Here is a 13,644-nt window from a genome sequence, read left to right as displayed (position 1 = left end):
ACTAGTGCAGAAATTCCTTTTGAACTTTTCAAGGGAATAGTTTTGGGACAAGGGATTCAAAATGTTAATTAAAATAATTTCTTAGGGTAATGATTATAATCAATTTCTTTTAAGATTTTATTTATTTATTTGAGAGAGAGAGAGACAGAGATAGCGACAGAGTACAAGCAGGGAGGAGAGGAAGAAGCAGACTCCCCGCTAAGCAGGAAGCCCAATGCTGGGCTCAATCCCAGGACCCTGAGATCATGACCTGAGCCGAAGTCAGACGCTTAACCAACTGAGCCACCCAGGTGCCCTATAATCAACTTCTGTTAGAACAGTCAAGACATTTCTCACTGTAAGTGACAAATGGAGGGCATCTTCTCATCAATGTATTGAATGCCTACTAAATGCCAAACACATAGCTTGGTTACACATGTGCTTAAAATTTTAAAGCCAAGCTTATCTTATGGATAGACTGCAGAGAAATGCAAAATCATTTGGAAGGATTTCAGCAAACATTCAACAACTTTCACCAGAAACCATAATTGTTAAATGATGAAAACCTGCAAAAAAGTTATTTTGCACCGTTAGTCTTTGTAGAATATTATACCTTATTCCCAACAACAAAGCACTACTAAATTCTAGACTACCAATAGAACGTAGAAATCATTTTTCTTTGTTATAGAGGAACTTAACAAACAGTATAAAATTTATATTAAAGTTAACTCTGCTTAATTATATTTTTGGCCAATTTTTTGAAAATTCACACATCCATGACACTGCAATGCAAAATATTTACAGGTCCACACAACTGTGGGAGCTCAAAAAATGCACAGATCTGATTTTAAACTCAGATTTACAGTGTAACAATGAACAATCTACCTAACATTCCTACACACAGTTTCCTGATCTGTTAAATGGAAATAACACCTACCTTATTGGACTATAAAGATTAAATAAGGCAGAGTACCAAGTACAATGACTGAAATATAGCAAATGTTCAATAAATGTTATTTGCATTCTCTTCTAGAAAGTGAAGTCATATCTTCTCAACTTTATATCCTCCGATATATGATAGATTTTGTAGATACTCAATAAATGTTTCTTGAAATGAATCCCTGTAATTTAAGGCAAACTACCTCAAACTTTCACTTGAGCAAGTCACCTTTACTTAAATTCTGCTGAGAATGGAACTTAAGATTCTTTGCCTAATACTTTATTAGGCATTTTGATAAACATAAATCATGGATAATCGACAAGATAACTTTATTAGTATGGTATTCAATATCTGAATCTGCAGTCTACCAAATTACTGTTGTAGCCAGTATTTTCATTTTGAGATTCTTTAGATAGTTTTCATTAATCCAGTTTCCTTAAAAATAAACTTTAATTTCTTTGTCCCCACAAAAAAAAATCTCACTAGGTTTCCCCTTCAAATAAAAAATAAAGAGAATGGGATAAAACAAGTTAGTTATGAGATAAAAATCAGAAATTGCCAATTAAGTTTATATATTTAACAGCCTATTTTTATTTTAACTACAGCAAATATTCTTCCTTATACATTGAAGCCTCTAGCCATCAAAGTTTATGTGTACTTTATTAATGATTCCTTGTTGAATAAGCCTCTTAAATTACTAGCAACAGTTAGAAACGTTGTTCCATTGAAATATTACAGCAATTAACAAGGCAAAACACTATGGTTTCAGATTTTGTCTTTCCACAACTGAAGGTTATTAATAAGCCAATTACAACTCAAGTAGCAAAGTATTTCAAGTTCTGCAATATAATTTGAAAAACAGTTTTAAATGTTGGATATACAGGGGCACCTGGTGGCTCAGTCGGTTAAGTGTTTGCTTTTGGCTCCGGTAATGATCCCAGTGTCCAGGGGATCAAGCCTGGTGTCGCACTTCCTGCCTAGTGGGGAGTCTGCTTTTCCCTCCCCCTGCTCTTGCGCTCTTGCTCTCTCTCTCCCTCCCAAATAAATAAAATCTTTTTAAAAAATGTTGGATATACAATGTTTCTATAAGTATCAATTTCATTAAAAGTAGGTTGTAACATGTAACTTTCAGAGTGACACAAGTATTCCTGAGACAAGATAGTGCAAAGTAACAGTTTTTAACTACTGAACACCAGTTTTAAAACTTGCTACATAATTAAATACTTAAAATCAGTATGTCAGAGAAGCATTAAGAACTACATATTAATTTCTCAATTTAAATAAATTTAAACAACTTAGACGCTTTTTAAAAACTGGTTCTCCAAACAAGTTTGAGAAATATTTGGTTAACTATATACTAGTTCCATGACCCAATGAAACAGTAAAAGATTTGAACAGATGGATATACTTGGTGAAGCAAATTTTATCACCATTTATCTTAAGTGCTAATATAAATACTGTTCTCAATTAATTTAATACACACGATAAAGTCCAAATGCAGTAACTTTTATTAAAACCGGCAGTCAAATACACCAAGAAAAATGCCCTGGATATACTTGTCAACTTCCAAGGTAACACTTAATAAAAAATCATTCTTTTTCTGGAAGGGGTTAGACTTTTTTAAAAGAAATATAACTTTAGATCAGGTGTCCCCCTACTTTGATCACATTTTTTAAATAGTCATATTTAAAATTTCTTATCTCTGACTTGCTTCCTTCTTATTGTCAAAATTGATCTTATTAAAAGTCCCTAAGTGTTTTAATACATTTGAAAATATGTTTTTCAGGTCCAGTGCCAAAATGAGTGTCTTTTATGACAATTTTCTATAAAATACAAATAAGGATACCAAGTACTTTATAATTCTGAAGCCACCCCAAAGAAAAACGTTCCTACCCATTTTTATGGATTTTTCTCAGTCAGAACCAAAGTATGCTTTTCCTATTTCAAGACTAGGCAGTGGAAAGCATTTCCAATGCGCCTCAAACAAACCTCATTTTAAAAGTTCATGTAAATTAATAAAACAATAAATTCCATCCATTTAGCAAATGTGGCATCTGTAAGACCTTATAAAAGGCTAAGAGTAATTAGACTGCCAAATGGCAATATGTTCAATGACAGGAAATTCAAAGCTGATTCAAAGGATTCCAAGTTTGCAATCCTGCATTGGTATACCTTGTTGAAATCTCTACTTTTGTTCACTAAATACCAAATATTGTAACAGTGCCTTCAAGCTTACATGTACTGAACTTATAAAGGGATCCACTGAAAAATATATTTAAACAGCAAAAAAATTAGAAGCAGTTGCAATACTTAATTTTGGCATCATCAAGAATCAACCCTTCGGTGTCTAGATTCAGTCTTTTAAAAATAATTAACTGTCTAACGCACAAAAAATACTTTTTTCGTGTCTTAATTCTTATCTCCAATATTCAAGTAGCTAGAAGACGTCTACAGTAAAACACACCAAAATAAATATAAGTCAAAAAACAAATATAAAATTTTAATCCAGATGTGAACATCTCTGGAACACCCCAAAGTAATAAAAAATAAACTCAACAGAGTAGCGTTAAGTACCCCTGCATAGCAAAGACTTAAGGACAAAAATCGTGCCTACATCATTAAATATTTAGCCGTAAATGGAAAACAATACTACTACTACTACTCGGCATAGACTCCACTTATCAAGGGACCTATTTTGTTCTCATCTTCTGCAGGCATGTGGTGCCCAACATTCATTCTCCCTCAGTCTATTGCTTGCTCATTTGTAAACAACTTCTATAGGTCTTTCTCTGGTGTTCCAACGGGAGGGAAAATGAAAGTCTGAAAAGCATCAGCATCTGAGCTTCCGGATCTGAGCAGGGAGTAGCAAAGAAGGGGACCATATAGCTATCATCTGGTTAAAGAGAGAGAGAGAGAGAGAGAGAGAGAGAGAGAGACAGGAAAGGTAGCCTTTATATTAAAGAAATTCAGTCACCTGAAGAGGGCTAGTGAAGTGAGGTATTTGGTATGACACGCTTTAAAAAAAAAAAAAACACCAAAAAAAAAAAAACCCCAAAAAACAAAACAAAACAAAAAAAACAAAAAAAAATCGTTGTCTGGGGGCTGGAAGTTATGGGGGCGCTCTTTGTGCAGAGTCGGAGGGGAAGAGGAGAGACGAGAAAACAGCTTGGGAGTCATTCAAAGGAGTTTAAGGAGCTGTGTACGAGGGAAAGGCGGGGCGGGGCCTGGCCGGCCGGAGGGAGGGGGCTATAGGGGCTTCCGCGGGCGGCTCTGACACCAGGGAGGGGGCGGTGAGCTGGCCGCTCCGGGGACCGGGTGGGAGCAGGCTGCAGGCAGCCGACAGAGATGGGGTCCGTCTGGTAGGCAGAGTCAAATTAAATTGGTGTCAGGCCAGAGCTCTGGTGGGGAAGAGAGTCAGGCTCCCGAAGGAAGCGGCTCCCGAGTGACATCCCCGAGTTTCCGCACTTAGCGGGCTAGGGGCGCGGCGGCCTTAGGACTTCCCTGGGCCCCCGACCCCGCGCCAGACTGTCTCCCTCTCTCCTTCGCCAGCGCCTCCCGCCCGGGCCCGCGGCCCTTACCTGCAACTCCGTGAGCAGAATCTCCCCGCGTTCGGGGTTGGACGCCATTGCGCTCCGCTCTGGACTCCGCACCTGGCCGGGGCCGCCGCTGGCGAAGGGAGAAGGCGGGACGGGACCCGGGGTGGGGGGTGAGGAGCGGGGAAAGAAAGAAAAAAAAAAAAAAACCACTAGGGATTCATGGAGGCGCAGCCCCTGCTGGAGGCGCGGCTTATTTCTCCCGGTTCATGGAGAGCGGCGGGGAGCGAGGGCACTCGTAGCGGGCTCCCCCTCGCCGCCCGCCCGCCCGCGCCGGATTCTGTTCGCTCAGTCGCTCCCACTGGGCGACGCCAGGAGCCGCCTCAAGCTTCTCGGTGCGGGGCGCTGCGGCCGCAGCTGCGGCTCCTCCTGTCGCACCATTTGGCTGTCACTGCGTCGCAAAAGCGGCTTCACTTGGCGGCTGCCAGAACACGTGACGGCCGCGGCCGCTACCTCCAGTAGCGAGGGGGAGGAGGGGCGGAGAGGACCCCGAGGGCGGGAGCAGCGCGGGGGGCGGGGCGGCTTCCGACCCGGCTCAGCGGCGGGGGCAGCCATTGGACCCCGCCGGGGTGAAAATGAGGGGAAAGGACTGGACTCGCGTCTCTTGGGAGGCGGGAAGAGGAAGAAAAAACACACACCCGCTTTTCTGCTGCGTTTAACGGCCCCACCGTGAACACTAGAACTCGGGAGCTTACTCTTTTGTTTTTTCCCCCTAGCGCCTCTTCTCTTGTCTAAGTTTAGGCCTAACGTAAACGAGCCCCGTTCTGACCTCCACAACCTAAAGAGTTTCGGGGCTCACATTTTATAGATTATTCCCCTGCCCCCCACCGACCCAAGCTGTTAATCTTGCCTTTTCCTCCGTCCTACTCCTAGCGCGCCATTCCGACCAGTAAGGTGCACAGCTGCCTAAACTGGGGTGTGGTCTGTACTTTTAAAGAAATGAAAGCGCTTGGGATCTCGGGCAGTCTTTAATGCACAGCTTTTAAGATGCCTTTTCCCAAGCGCTGAACTGCTGTGGCTGGGGCTGTGGAACTCCACTGAGTTTAAAATCTGATTAACTAGTGTTTGGATTGTTTTAATTGAATGTAAACTGAAGGAGGTGGGGAGAATTAGCCCCGCGAATGGAAAAAGCCAACTTTCCTTGATGCAGTAAACATCCAAGCTAAGCTATTAGTGACATATAGCTAAGTAGTTTAAGTTTTGGTTTAAGAAAATTACACTGTAGTATTCGGGAACGTCAATAAAGTCACCAACAGGTAGCTTTTGTTTTGTTTCAGCAGTGAATGGATATTCCAGGCAGCTGCTTAATTTTAGGTTGAGGCTGGAATACAATGTCTTTGTTAAAAGCTACTTGGGGAAAGTGTTAGGGGTTATTTAGTTAGATAGCTACTTGGAAGGCTTAATTGGCATACTTCTTAAGAAATATAATATGTACTTCTCTTACACTCCATGTGAGATAGATCTGTTGGGGTGATGCTAGGACTTATATTTATCTTTTTGTCTTCTCAAGTCTCCTGCATTAGTTTGACAAACATTTATTGAAGACCTAGCGTTTTATGACCACTATGAGTTTCTGAACTCCAACTCATAATATGTGATAAGGAATTTTTCTGCCCTGTATTTCAAATTTTTGCAACATATATGTTTAATGCTTTGCTTTGATTGAAATGATAATTAAAATATATGCAATAGCAACCCTTGGAAAAGTCAGCACATAATTATTGCCCTTCCTGGTAACTAAGAGCCAGAGTTACAGGCCCTGGAGTTACAGCTACGATTAAGAGAGTCCTTGTCACTGGAGTGATTGAATATTTTGGAGAAACAAACCTGTGTCCAAATAAATATGATGCAATTTTTAAACGGTAGGCACAAAATGTTAGGGAAGCACTGCATTCAGATATGTATAGACATATAATGTGTTTGTGTGATAAAATATACATAACATAAAATTTACCATTTGAACAATTTTAAAGGAACAATTTAGTGGCATTAAATGCATGCAGATATATTTTGCTTATTTTTTGCCTTGCCTTACTCGTGAATGAATTTGACATGGCTGACATGCACATACTTGGTGCTTAAAGACAGAATTAAAAATTACCTATGTAAAGGGGATCCTGACTGGCCCAATTTGTAGAGCATGAGACTCTTGATCTTAGGGTTGTAGGTTTGAGCCCCATGTTGGGTATAGAGATTACGTAAAAATAAAATCTTTTTTTAAAAATTTACCAATGTAAGGACTTAGAAACATAGTCAAAGAGCATTCTTTTAAAAAATAAATTCAGGTATAAGAAAATGTTCATATTTTAAAACCATGGAATTTTTTAACTAGAAGAGACTTAAAATGTCGAGCATAACTCTTAATACAGGTAAAAGAAAATAGGCCATAATTTACTTAATTAATAAGGAGTATGGCAACATTATTGCTTAGTGGCAGAGATGGAGACTGAACCTCAATCTGCTAGCCCCAGCCTTGTTCTAACCTACACCATGCTACCATAAGTACTTTAAAATAGAATCCTCATGGGATACCTGGGTGGCTCTGTCAGTTAAGTGTCTGCCTTTGGCTCAGGTCATGATCCCAGGTTTGTGGGACTGAGTCCCACATCAGGCTCCCTGCTCAGTGGGGAGTCTGCTTACCCTCTGCCTGACTGCTCCCCCTGCTTGTGCTCTCTCTCTGACAAATAAATAAAATAAAATAAATTAAAATTAAAAAAACTTACTAAAAAAAAAAGTAGAATCATCATTTAAACTGAATTCAAAGCATTATAGTCCCTCATTTTTTTAACCCCAGAAAAAGACTTCAAACTTTACATATTTCTAGAGCTCCAAAAGTTTTAATTTGATATATCACATGTGAATGTAAGTAACAAATATAAAAAGTATTTAAAGCTATGGGAATTATTTCTGATTAGATATGGGGGGGGAATAGTACATACAAAAGGCAGGCCAACACAATATAAAATCTGCATGACAATCTGGAAAATGTAAGTTTAATTTAAGCTAAAAACTACAACCCAGCTCACAGTCTCTGTTTAGGAAAAAAAAATGTAGTAAGACATGGGACATACTTATCAGAATGAAGCACACTTGAAAAAGTTTTAATGGAAACTCATATCGTGTTGACTCAGATGAATTGTATTCAGTCCCCATTTGCAAATGTTTTTAGGGAATCCTGCATATATGTTACCTCAAGTTATTTTCTAATTTATATTAACAATAAAAAAGAGGAAAGCTTTGTTGTTGCTGTTGTTCTTGTTTTAAACAAATGTCCGTGTAAGAAATTAAAGACCAAAAAATAACTGTATCACTAGTTATGCAGGTGCCTTTAAAAATATTTCAAAAATATTTAAAGGTCTGTAAGAAATAGAAACGACCAGAATGCCTGGCTAGCTCAGTCGGTAGAGCATGTGACTCTTGATCTTGGATTGTGGGTTTGAGCCCCATGTTTGGTATAGAGATTATTTAAAATCTTTTTTTTTAAAGGTAGAAATGACCATACATATAGAAATAGTTTCAATTAACAATAATTGGATAGGAAGTGTTATTTCCTGTTTTCCTTTTTTTTTTTTTAAGATTTTTATTTATTTATTTGAGAGAAAGAAAGCAGGAGCCAGGGTAGTGGGAGGGACAGGGCAGAGGGAGAAGGAGAAGACTCCTCATTGAGCAGGGAGCCTGACTAGAGGCTTGATCCCAGGACCCTTAGATCAGGCCTAAGCTGAAGGCAGACACTTAACTGACTGAACCACCCAGGCACCCCTGTTTTCCTTTTTAAGTTGGAAGAAATGTTACAGGAAAAATCCTAGTAGAGCTGAACTTTATTTTTTTGACATTGTTATCTTCTGTGCAGTTAGTGAGAAGCATTCAGATATTCAGATGATAATGCACCTCTTTTCCCTTTGATCCTAAATGAAATGAGTAAGAACTATATATCCAGGGAAAGAGTTAGAAAACTTTTCTTTGTGAGCCACAGTGTTTTTATTGTCTTGTATTTTTCATTTCCCTTTTGCTCTTCCTTAATATTTACTAAAATGTTTCGGAAAATTCTAGCTTATCTAGCCCAACAGCATTATGGAGAATCAAGGGAAGGGTTTTTTTGTTTTGGTTTTCTTATTGTTTTTTCAATGTTAATGTTGATAGAAAAGAAGAAAAGTAACCCCCTGCTTCCAAGGGATCAAAGTGAAGTAGCAGTGGTAAAGTGACAGAGTCCCAAAGAAGAGACGGAACTCAGAGTCAGAACTACTTGGTCACCATCCTTTTCCTTAAGGGACCCCCTGTAGAGATTGTTCCCTTGGATGGATGAAGATAATTTTGAGAACAAGATTGTTAAAGTCGAGGTCACAGTAGAGTCAGCCATAGTGACTGTAGCAGATACTGTTGGGGGTGTCTGCTCAACTCCTTTCCGCTTCTCTGGGAATTTCCCCTATTCCCTGAGAAGTCTCTGTAGCCATGTCGATTCTGCTTGACCTAGATCTTCCAGTAAACTATGGACAGATCATGATAGAACATGTCTAAGTTTAGTCAACAAGATTCTCACTCCAAGAATTTGGAAATAAAATATTGGAATACTGATTAACTGGTGGCCCTGGAGTTCAAGGACTGGAATGGCCATTTTCTGTCATATGCAAAAGATTTGGAAAGAGAAAAGTCCTTCTTTTCTGTCTCTGGAAATATAATGCTTACTAAGGCATACCTGGTCTTTGTCTTCATGGAACTTATAGTTTAAAAAAAAAATAATGACAACGAAGGTAAATTTAGGATTTTTTTTGTGTGTGTGTGTGGCTTTTTTTTTAAGTTTTACTTATTTAAGTAATCTCTACACCCCATATGGGGCTCAAACTCATGACTTTGAGATCGAGACTTGCATGCTCCTCTGACTAAACCAGCCAGGTGCCCGGAATTTAGTGTACTTTTTTTTTTTTTTAAGATTTTATTTATTCATTCAACAGAGAGAGAGACAGCCAGCAAGAGACGGAACACAAGCAGGGGGAGTGGGAGAGGAAGAAGCAGGCTCCCAGCGGAGGAGCCTGACGTGGGGCTCGATCCCAGAATGCCAGGATCACGCCCTGAGCCAAAGGCAAACGCTTAATGACTGAGCCACCCAGGTGCCCCTAGGGTACTTTGAACGTAGGTCAGGCAGTCCTTTGCTGAGTACTTCACACTTAAGCTGCGATCTCACTGGTGAGTAAATACTAACTGGGCAAAAAAGGGTGTAAAGAACTTTCCAAGGAAACTGAATAACAGAGATAAAGTTCCAAGGCAGGAGGGAGAAACTTTCATAAGCTCTGAAAGGCTAGTGGGGCTACAGCAAAGAGATTGAGCAATAAGATCTCATAGAGCATATGTATCGATTAGGATAGGCTAGGTTATGCTGAGTAACAAATGATTCCAAAAATCTCGATGGCCTGCAATAAGGCTTTTTTATCACTCATGCTATATGGCACCATGATTCTGTTCCATGTCATCTTCACTCTGCACTCTGGCTAATAGAGTGGTCTCTATCTGCAACATTGCCATTGTCATGGCAGAAGGAAAACAAAAGTGGTAAATCCCTACTGGTTCTTAAAGTTTGTGCTCACATTTCACTTTCACTTAAAAAAAAAAAGATTTTATTTATTTATTTGTCAGAGAGAGAGAGAGAGCACACACAAAGCAGGGAGAGTGGCAGGCAGAGCAGGCAGAGGGAGAAGCAGGCTCCCCGCTGAGCAGGGAGCCTGGTGCAGGACTTGGTCCCAGGGCCCTGGGATCATGACCTTAGTGAAGGCAGATGCTTAACCACCTGAGCCACCCAGGCACCCCTCACTCTCACTTTCACTTTCATCAGCAAAATCTCTGCCATGCCTGGAAGTAACAGGGGTGGGACTATACAATCCTCTGACAGAGAGGGACACAGTAACAAAGGGCACTGGATGTGGGTGAATAGTAACCCAGTTCCATACCATGTTTAAGATTTTGATGTTTATCCTAGGAGCAAAGGAAAAACCATTGAATACATTTTCCATTAACAAACTCCCTCTGAGGGCTGCCTGGGTGGCTCAGTCAGGTGAGCATCCAACTACTGATTTCAGCTCAGGTCATGATCTCAGGGTCGTGAAATCCAGCTCTGTCAGGCACCATGGTGGGCGTGGAGCCTGCTTAAGATTCTCTCTCCCGGGGCACCTGGGTGGCACAGCGGTTAAGCGCCTGCCTTCGGCTCAGGGCGTGATCCCGGCGTTATGGGATCGAGCCCCACATCAGGCTCTTCAGCTACGAGCCTGCTTCTTCCTCTCCCGCTCCCCCTGCTTGTGTTCCCTCTCTCGCTGGCTGTCTCTATCTCTGTCAAATAAATAAATAAAATCTTAAAAAAAAAAAAAAAAGATTCTCTCTCCCTCTCCCTCTGCCCGTCCCCTGCTCCCCCTCAAAAAAAAAAAAAAAAAAAATCTCTGGCTGCGGTCAGAACAATAGATTAGAAATGGGCAAGAGTGGATTTGAGAAGAAGAATTAGGAGGTCATTTCTGTTTTCCAGGCAAAAAAAAAGATAGTACTTTATAATAAGGTCACAGCACTAAAAATGGAGAGAAGCCAAGAGATTTAAAAGATAGGAGGATGTAAGAAGCAGCAGTGAGAGAGACTATGTAGTCCTAGGATCGTGGAAGAAATATATAGCTGAATTGGTTTCTGATGTCTTACTATTTGCTGGCTCCAGTCTTCTGCTGGCTTCCAGCTAGCTACTCTGTTCTCTGTTCTTGAGTTTTCTGTGTTCTCCTAATAAGTCTCCCTTTTGGCTTAAGCTAGTGTGTGTGTGTGTGTGTGTGTGTGTGTGTGTGTGTGTGTGTGTGTGTGTGTGTTCTCAAGCAAACAGCCTTAAGTAAGCCACTCAGCCAAGATGAGAACCATCAGAGAAAAGTGACACCACTGCTCTGGCTATAGGGTAGAAGGAGGTAGAACCAGTTTAACTTGTGCTGTCTCCTCTTCCAATGATTCCTTCTCTATCCAGTCTACTTATTATTGCCCGAAGACCCCAACACCAGCAAATATATAAATTATAAATTAAACCTGATATGAACCTTCCCACAACACTTTCCTGATACGTCTATTTGGGCACTTACATTCCTCCTTTTATAAAGTTTTTAAAGATTATTCATTTATTTATTTGACAGAGAGAGAGAGTGTGTGTGTGTGTGCAGACAGGGAGAGGGAGCAGACTCCCCGCTGAGCAGGGAGCCCGATGTAGGACTCGATCGCAGGACTCCGGGATCATGACCCGAGCCGAGGGGAGACGCTTAACCGACTGAGACACCCAGATGCCCCTGGGCACTTATATTTCTCTGTGGAGTCTTGTATACAATTTTGTTCTCCTGCTAGACTTAAAGTCACTAGAAAGGGTCCATGTGTCTCATATGGCCTACAATAGTATCTCTTGTGAGTGGATAGTGTGTTTGCGTGTGCGTTTCTTTATGTATTACAGAAATATTTTAGGATAACCATCAGCTAGGGACTCCCCTGTCTCTCAGAAAATTAGATAAATTTGTTTCATAGCCTCTAAAGTCGAGCCTCTATTTCTCCAATCCAATTTTTGGGACTGAGACAGGTTATTTACACATGTCTCCCTGCTTCTCTCCCCCTCTAAAATACTCCCTCAGCACTCCCCCCACTGCCTATGTCTCTTGGTTCTGCCTATATTGATATGGACCTGAAGCTCAACCCATGACCAGTTACTCAATACCAAGTGTCATCAAACATTTGTGAATTCATTAACTTAGTACCAAAGATTTAAGAGGGATCATACTATAGGATGTGACGCCTTTCACCTTGAATCTGGTTCTACCTCTCTTTTTCCACCCTCAACAGATTAACAAGCAAATCCTGCTCCTTTTCCAGGCTGTTACAGTTTCAGATTCTTCTGATACTTAACTGTTACTACAAATAAGGTTGTTTGGAAATTTCTGCCCAAAATATACATGTTCTTCTGAAAAAAGATAACCAGAAAATACCATTTTCCTAGCTTGGTAAACCTAATCACCAAATGAATGGTAACATTTTAAGTTTTATGTATTTGAAGTAATGAAAAAGAAAGTAAGTTTTAACAACCACTGAGAAGTTAAACTTTTTATGTTAACCCTCAGGATCCATTTATACTCTTAAAAATTGTCAGACTCCAGGGGTGCCTGGGTGGCTCAGTCATTTAAAGGTCTGCCTTCAGCTCTGGTCATGATCTTGGGGTCCTGGGATCGAGCCCCACATTGAGATCCCTGATCAGTGGGGAGTCTCTTCTCCTTCTCCCTCTGCCCCTCCTCACCCCCCACTTGTGCTTTCTCTTTTCAAAATGAAAAAAGAATATAATATGAAAAAGTTTATGTAAAAACCGACTGTTTCACTACTAGTGCTTCCTGTAGAAGAAAACTCTTTTGAGAGTATAAAGTGGTAATATAAATTAGTAGGTACAAAGAAGTTAACATTGGTCATACCATACATTTTTAAAGGGTTTATCCCTGGTGGACGACAGGGAGGTAGGTTTTCCTACCACCATTTCTTAAGTCCTCAGCTATTATTCAATACTGTGTATCTACTAATTGAATTAGTGGAAAGCTAAACTTTTGTAATGAAGAGGCTCCAAACACACTGTGGAGAGAACCCTGAAATTTGTTATTCTGTCAAACATGAGGATTGCAGAAGATAAGCAATCCAAGTTATCAGACTGGCCCTGCTCCATGGGGCCATCCAAGGATCCAGGTTCCTTCTATCTTACTGTTCTACTATCTGCTATGGCATTATTCTCAACTGCATGGTTGAAGCTGGGTCAAGGAACTCCATGATCTACCTTCATGAAAGGAAAAGAGAGCATAGGAGATCTAATGTCCTGTGTCTTAAGGTCCAGGCTCAAAATTAGTACACATGATTTCTGCTCCCATTCCATTGTGAAGATATCCTCATTTATCCATATCTAGCTTTAAGCGAGGCTGAGAAATGTGCTTTCTAACTAGTCATGGCCCCAACCACAGCTCACTTACTGAACCAGAGGGGCAGGGTGGACACTGATGGACAATTCAAAGTATCCATCATTAGCTAAAAAGTCTAATGAGTTTTGCAATCAGCAAAGTGTTCCACTTCTCAAACTTTAAAATGCAAGCTCCAAATCTATGACTATCAGAT

At 40.5% G+C, this 13,644-nt stretch overlaps 1 protein-coding gene across 2 annotated transcripts in view; it reads right to left on the bottom strand.

The window, feature by feature from the left end:
• PKN2 (protein kinase N2) overlaps nucleotides 1-4,631 on the bottom strand; it is a 141,208-nt gene extending 136,577 nt beyond the window's left edge. Inside the window, exon 1 of one of the 2 annotated variants that reach the window (XM_045801851.2) lies at nucleotides 4,498-4,631. In XM_045801851.2, coding sequence (XP_045657807.1) covers nucleotides 4,498-4,545 — 48 coding nt within the window. In that variant the 5' untranslated portion in view covers nucleotides 4,546-4,631. The remainder of the gene's footprint in view (nucleotides 1-4,497) is intronic. The other variant, XM_045801852.2, reaches the window with a different exon arrangement.
• Nucleotides 4,632-13,644: the final 9,013 nt, after the last annotated feature.

This window comes from Ursus americanus, chromosome 12 (genome assembly GCF_024610735.1).
Source record: "Ursus americanus isolate L20-20 chromosome 12, mUrsAme1.1.p, whole genome shotgun sequence".
Classification (NCBI taxonomy): Eukaryota; Metazoa; Chordata; class Mammalia; order Carnivora; family Ursidae; genus Ursus; species Ursus americanus.
Note: the sequence above shows the minus strand (reverse complement) of the source record. Positions and strands in the feature narration are given on the sequence as shown.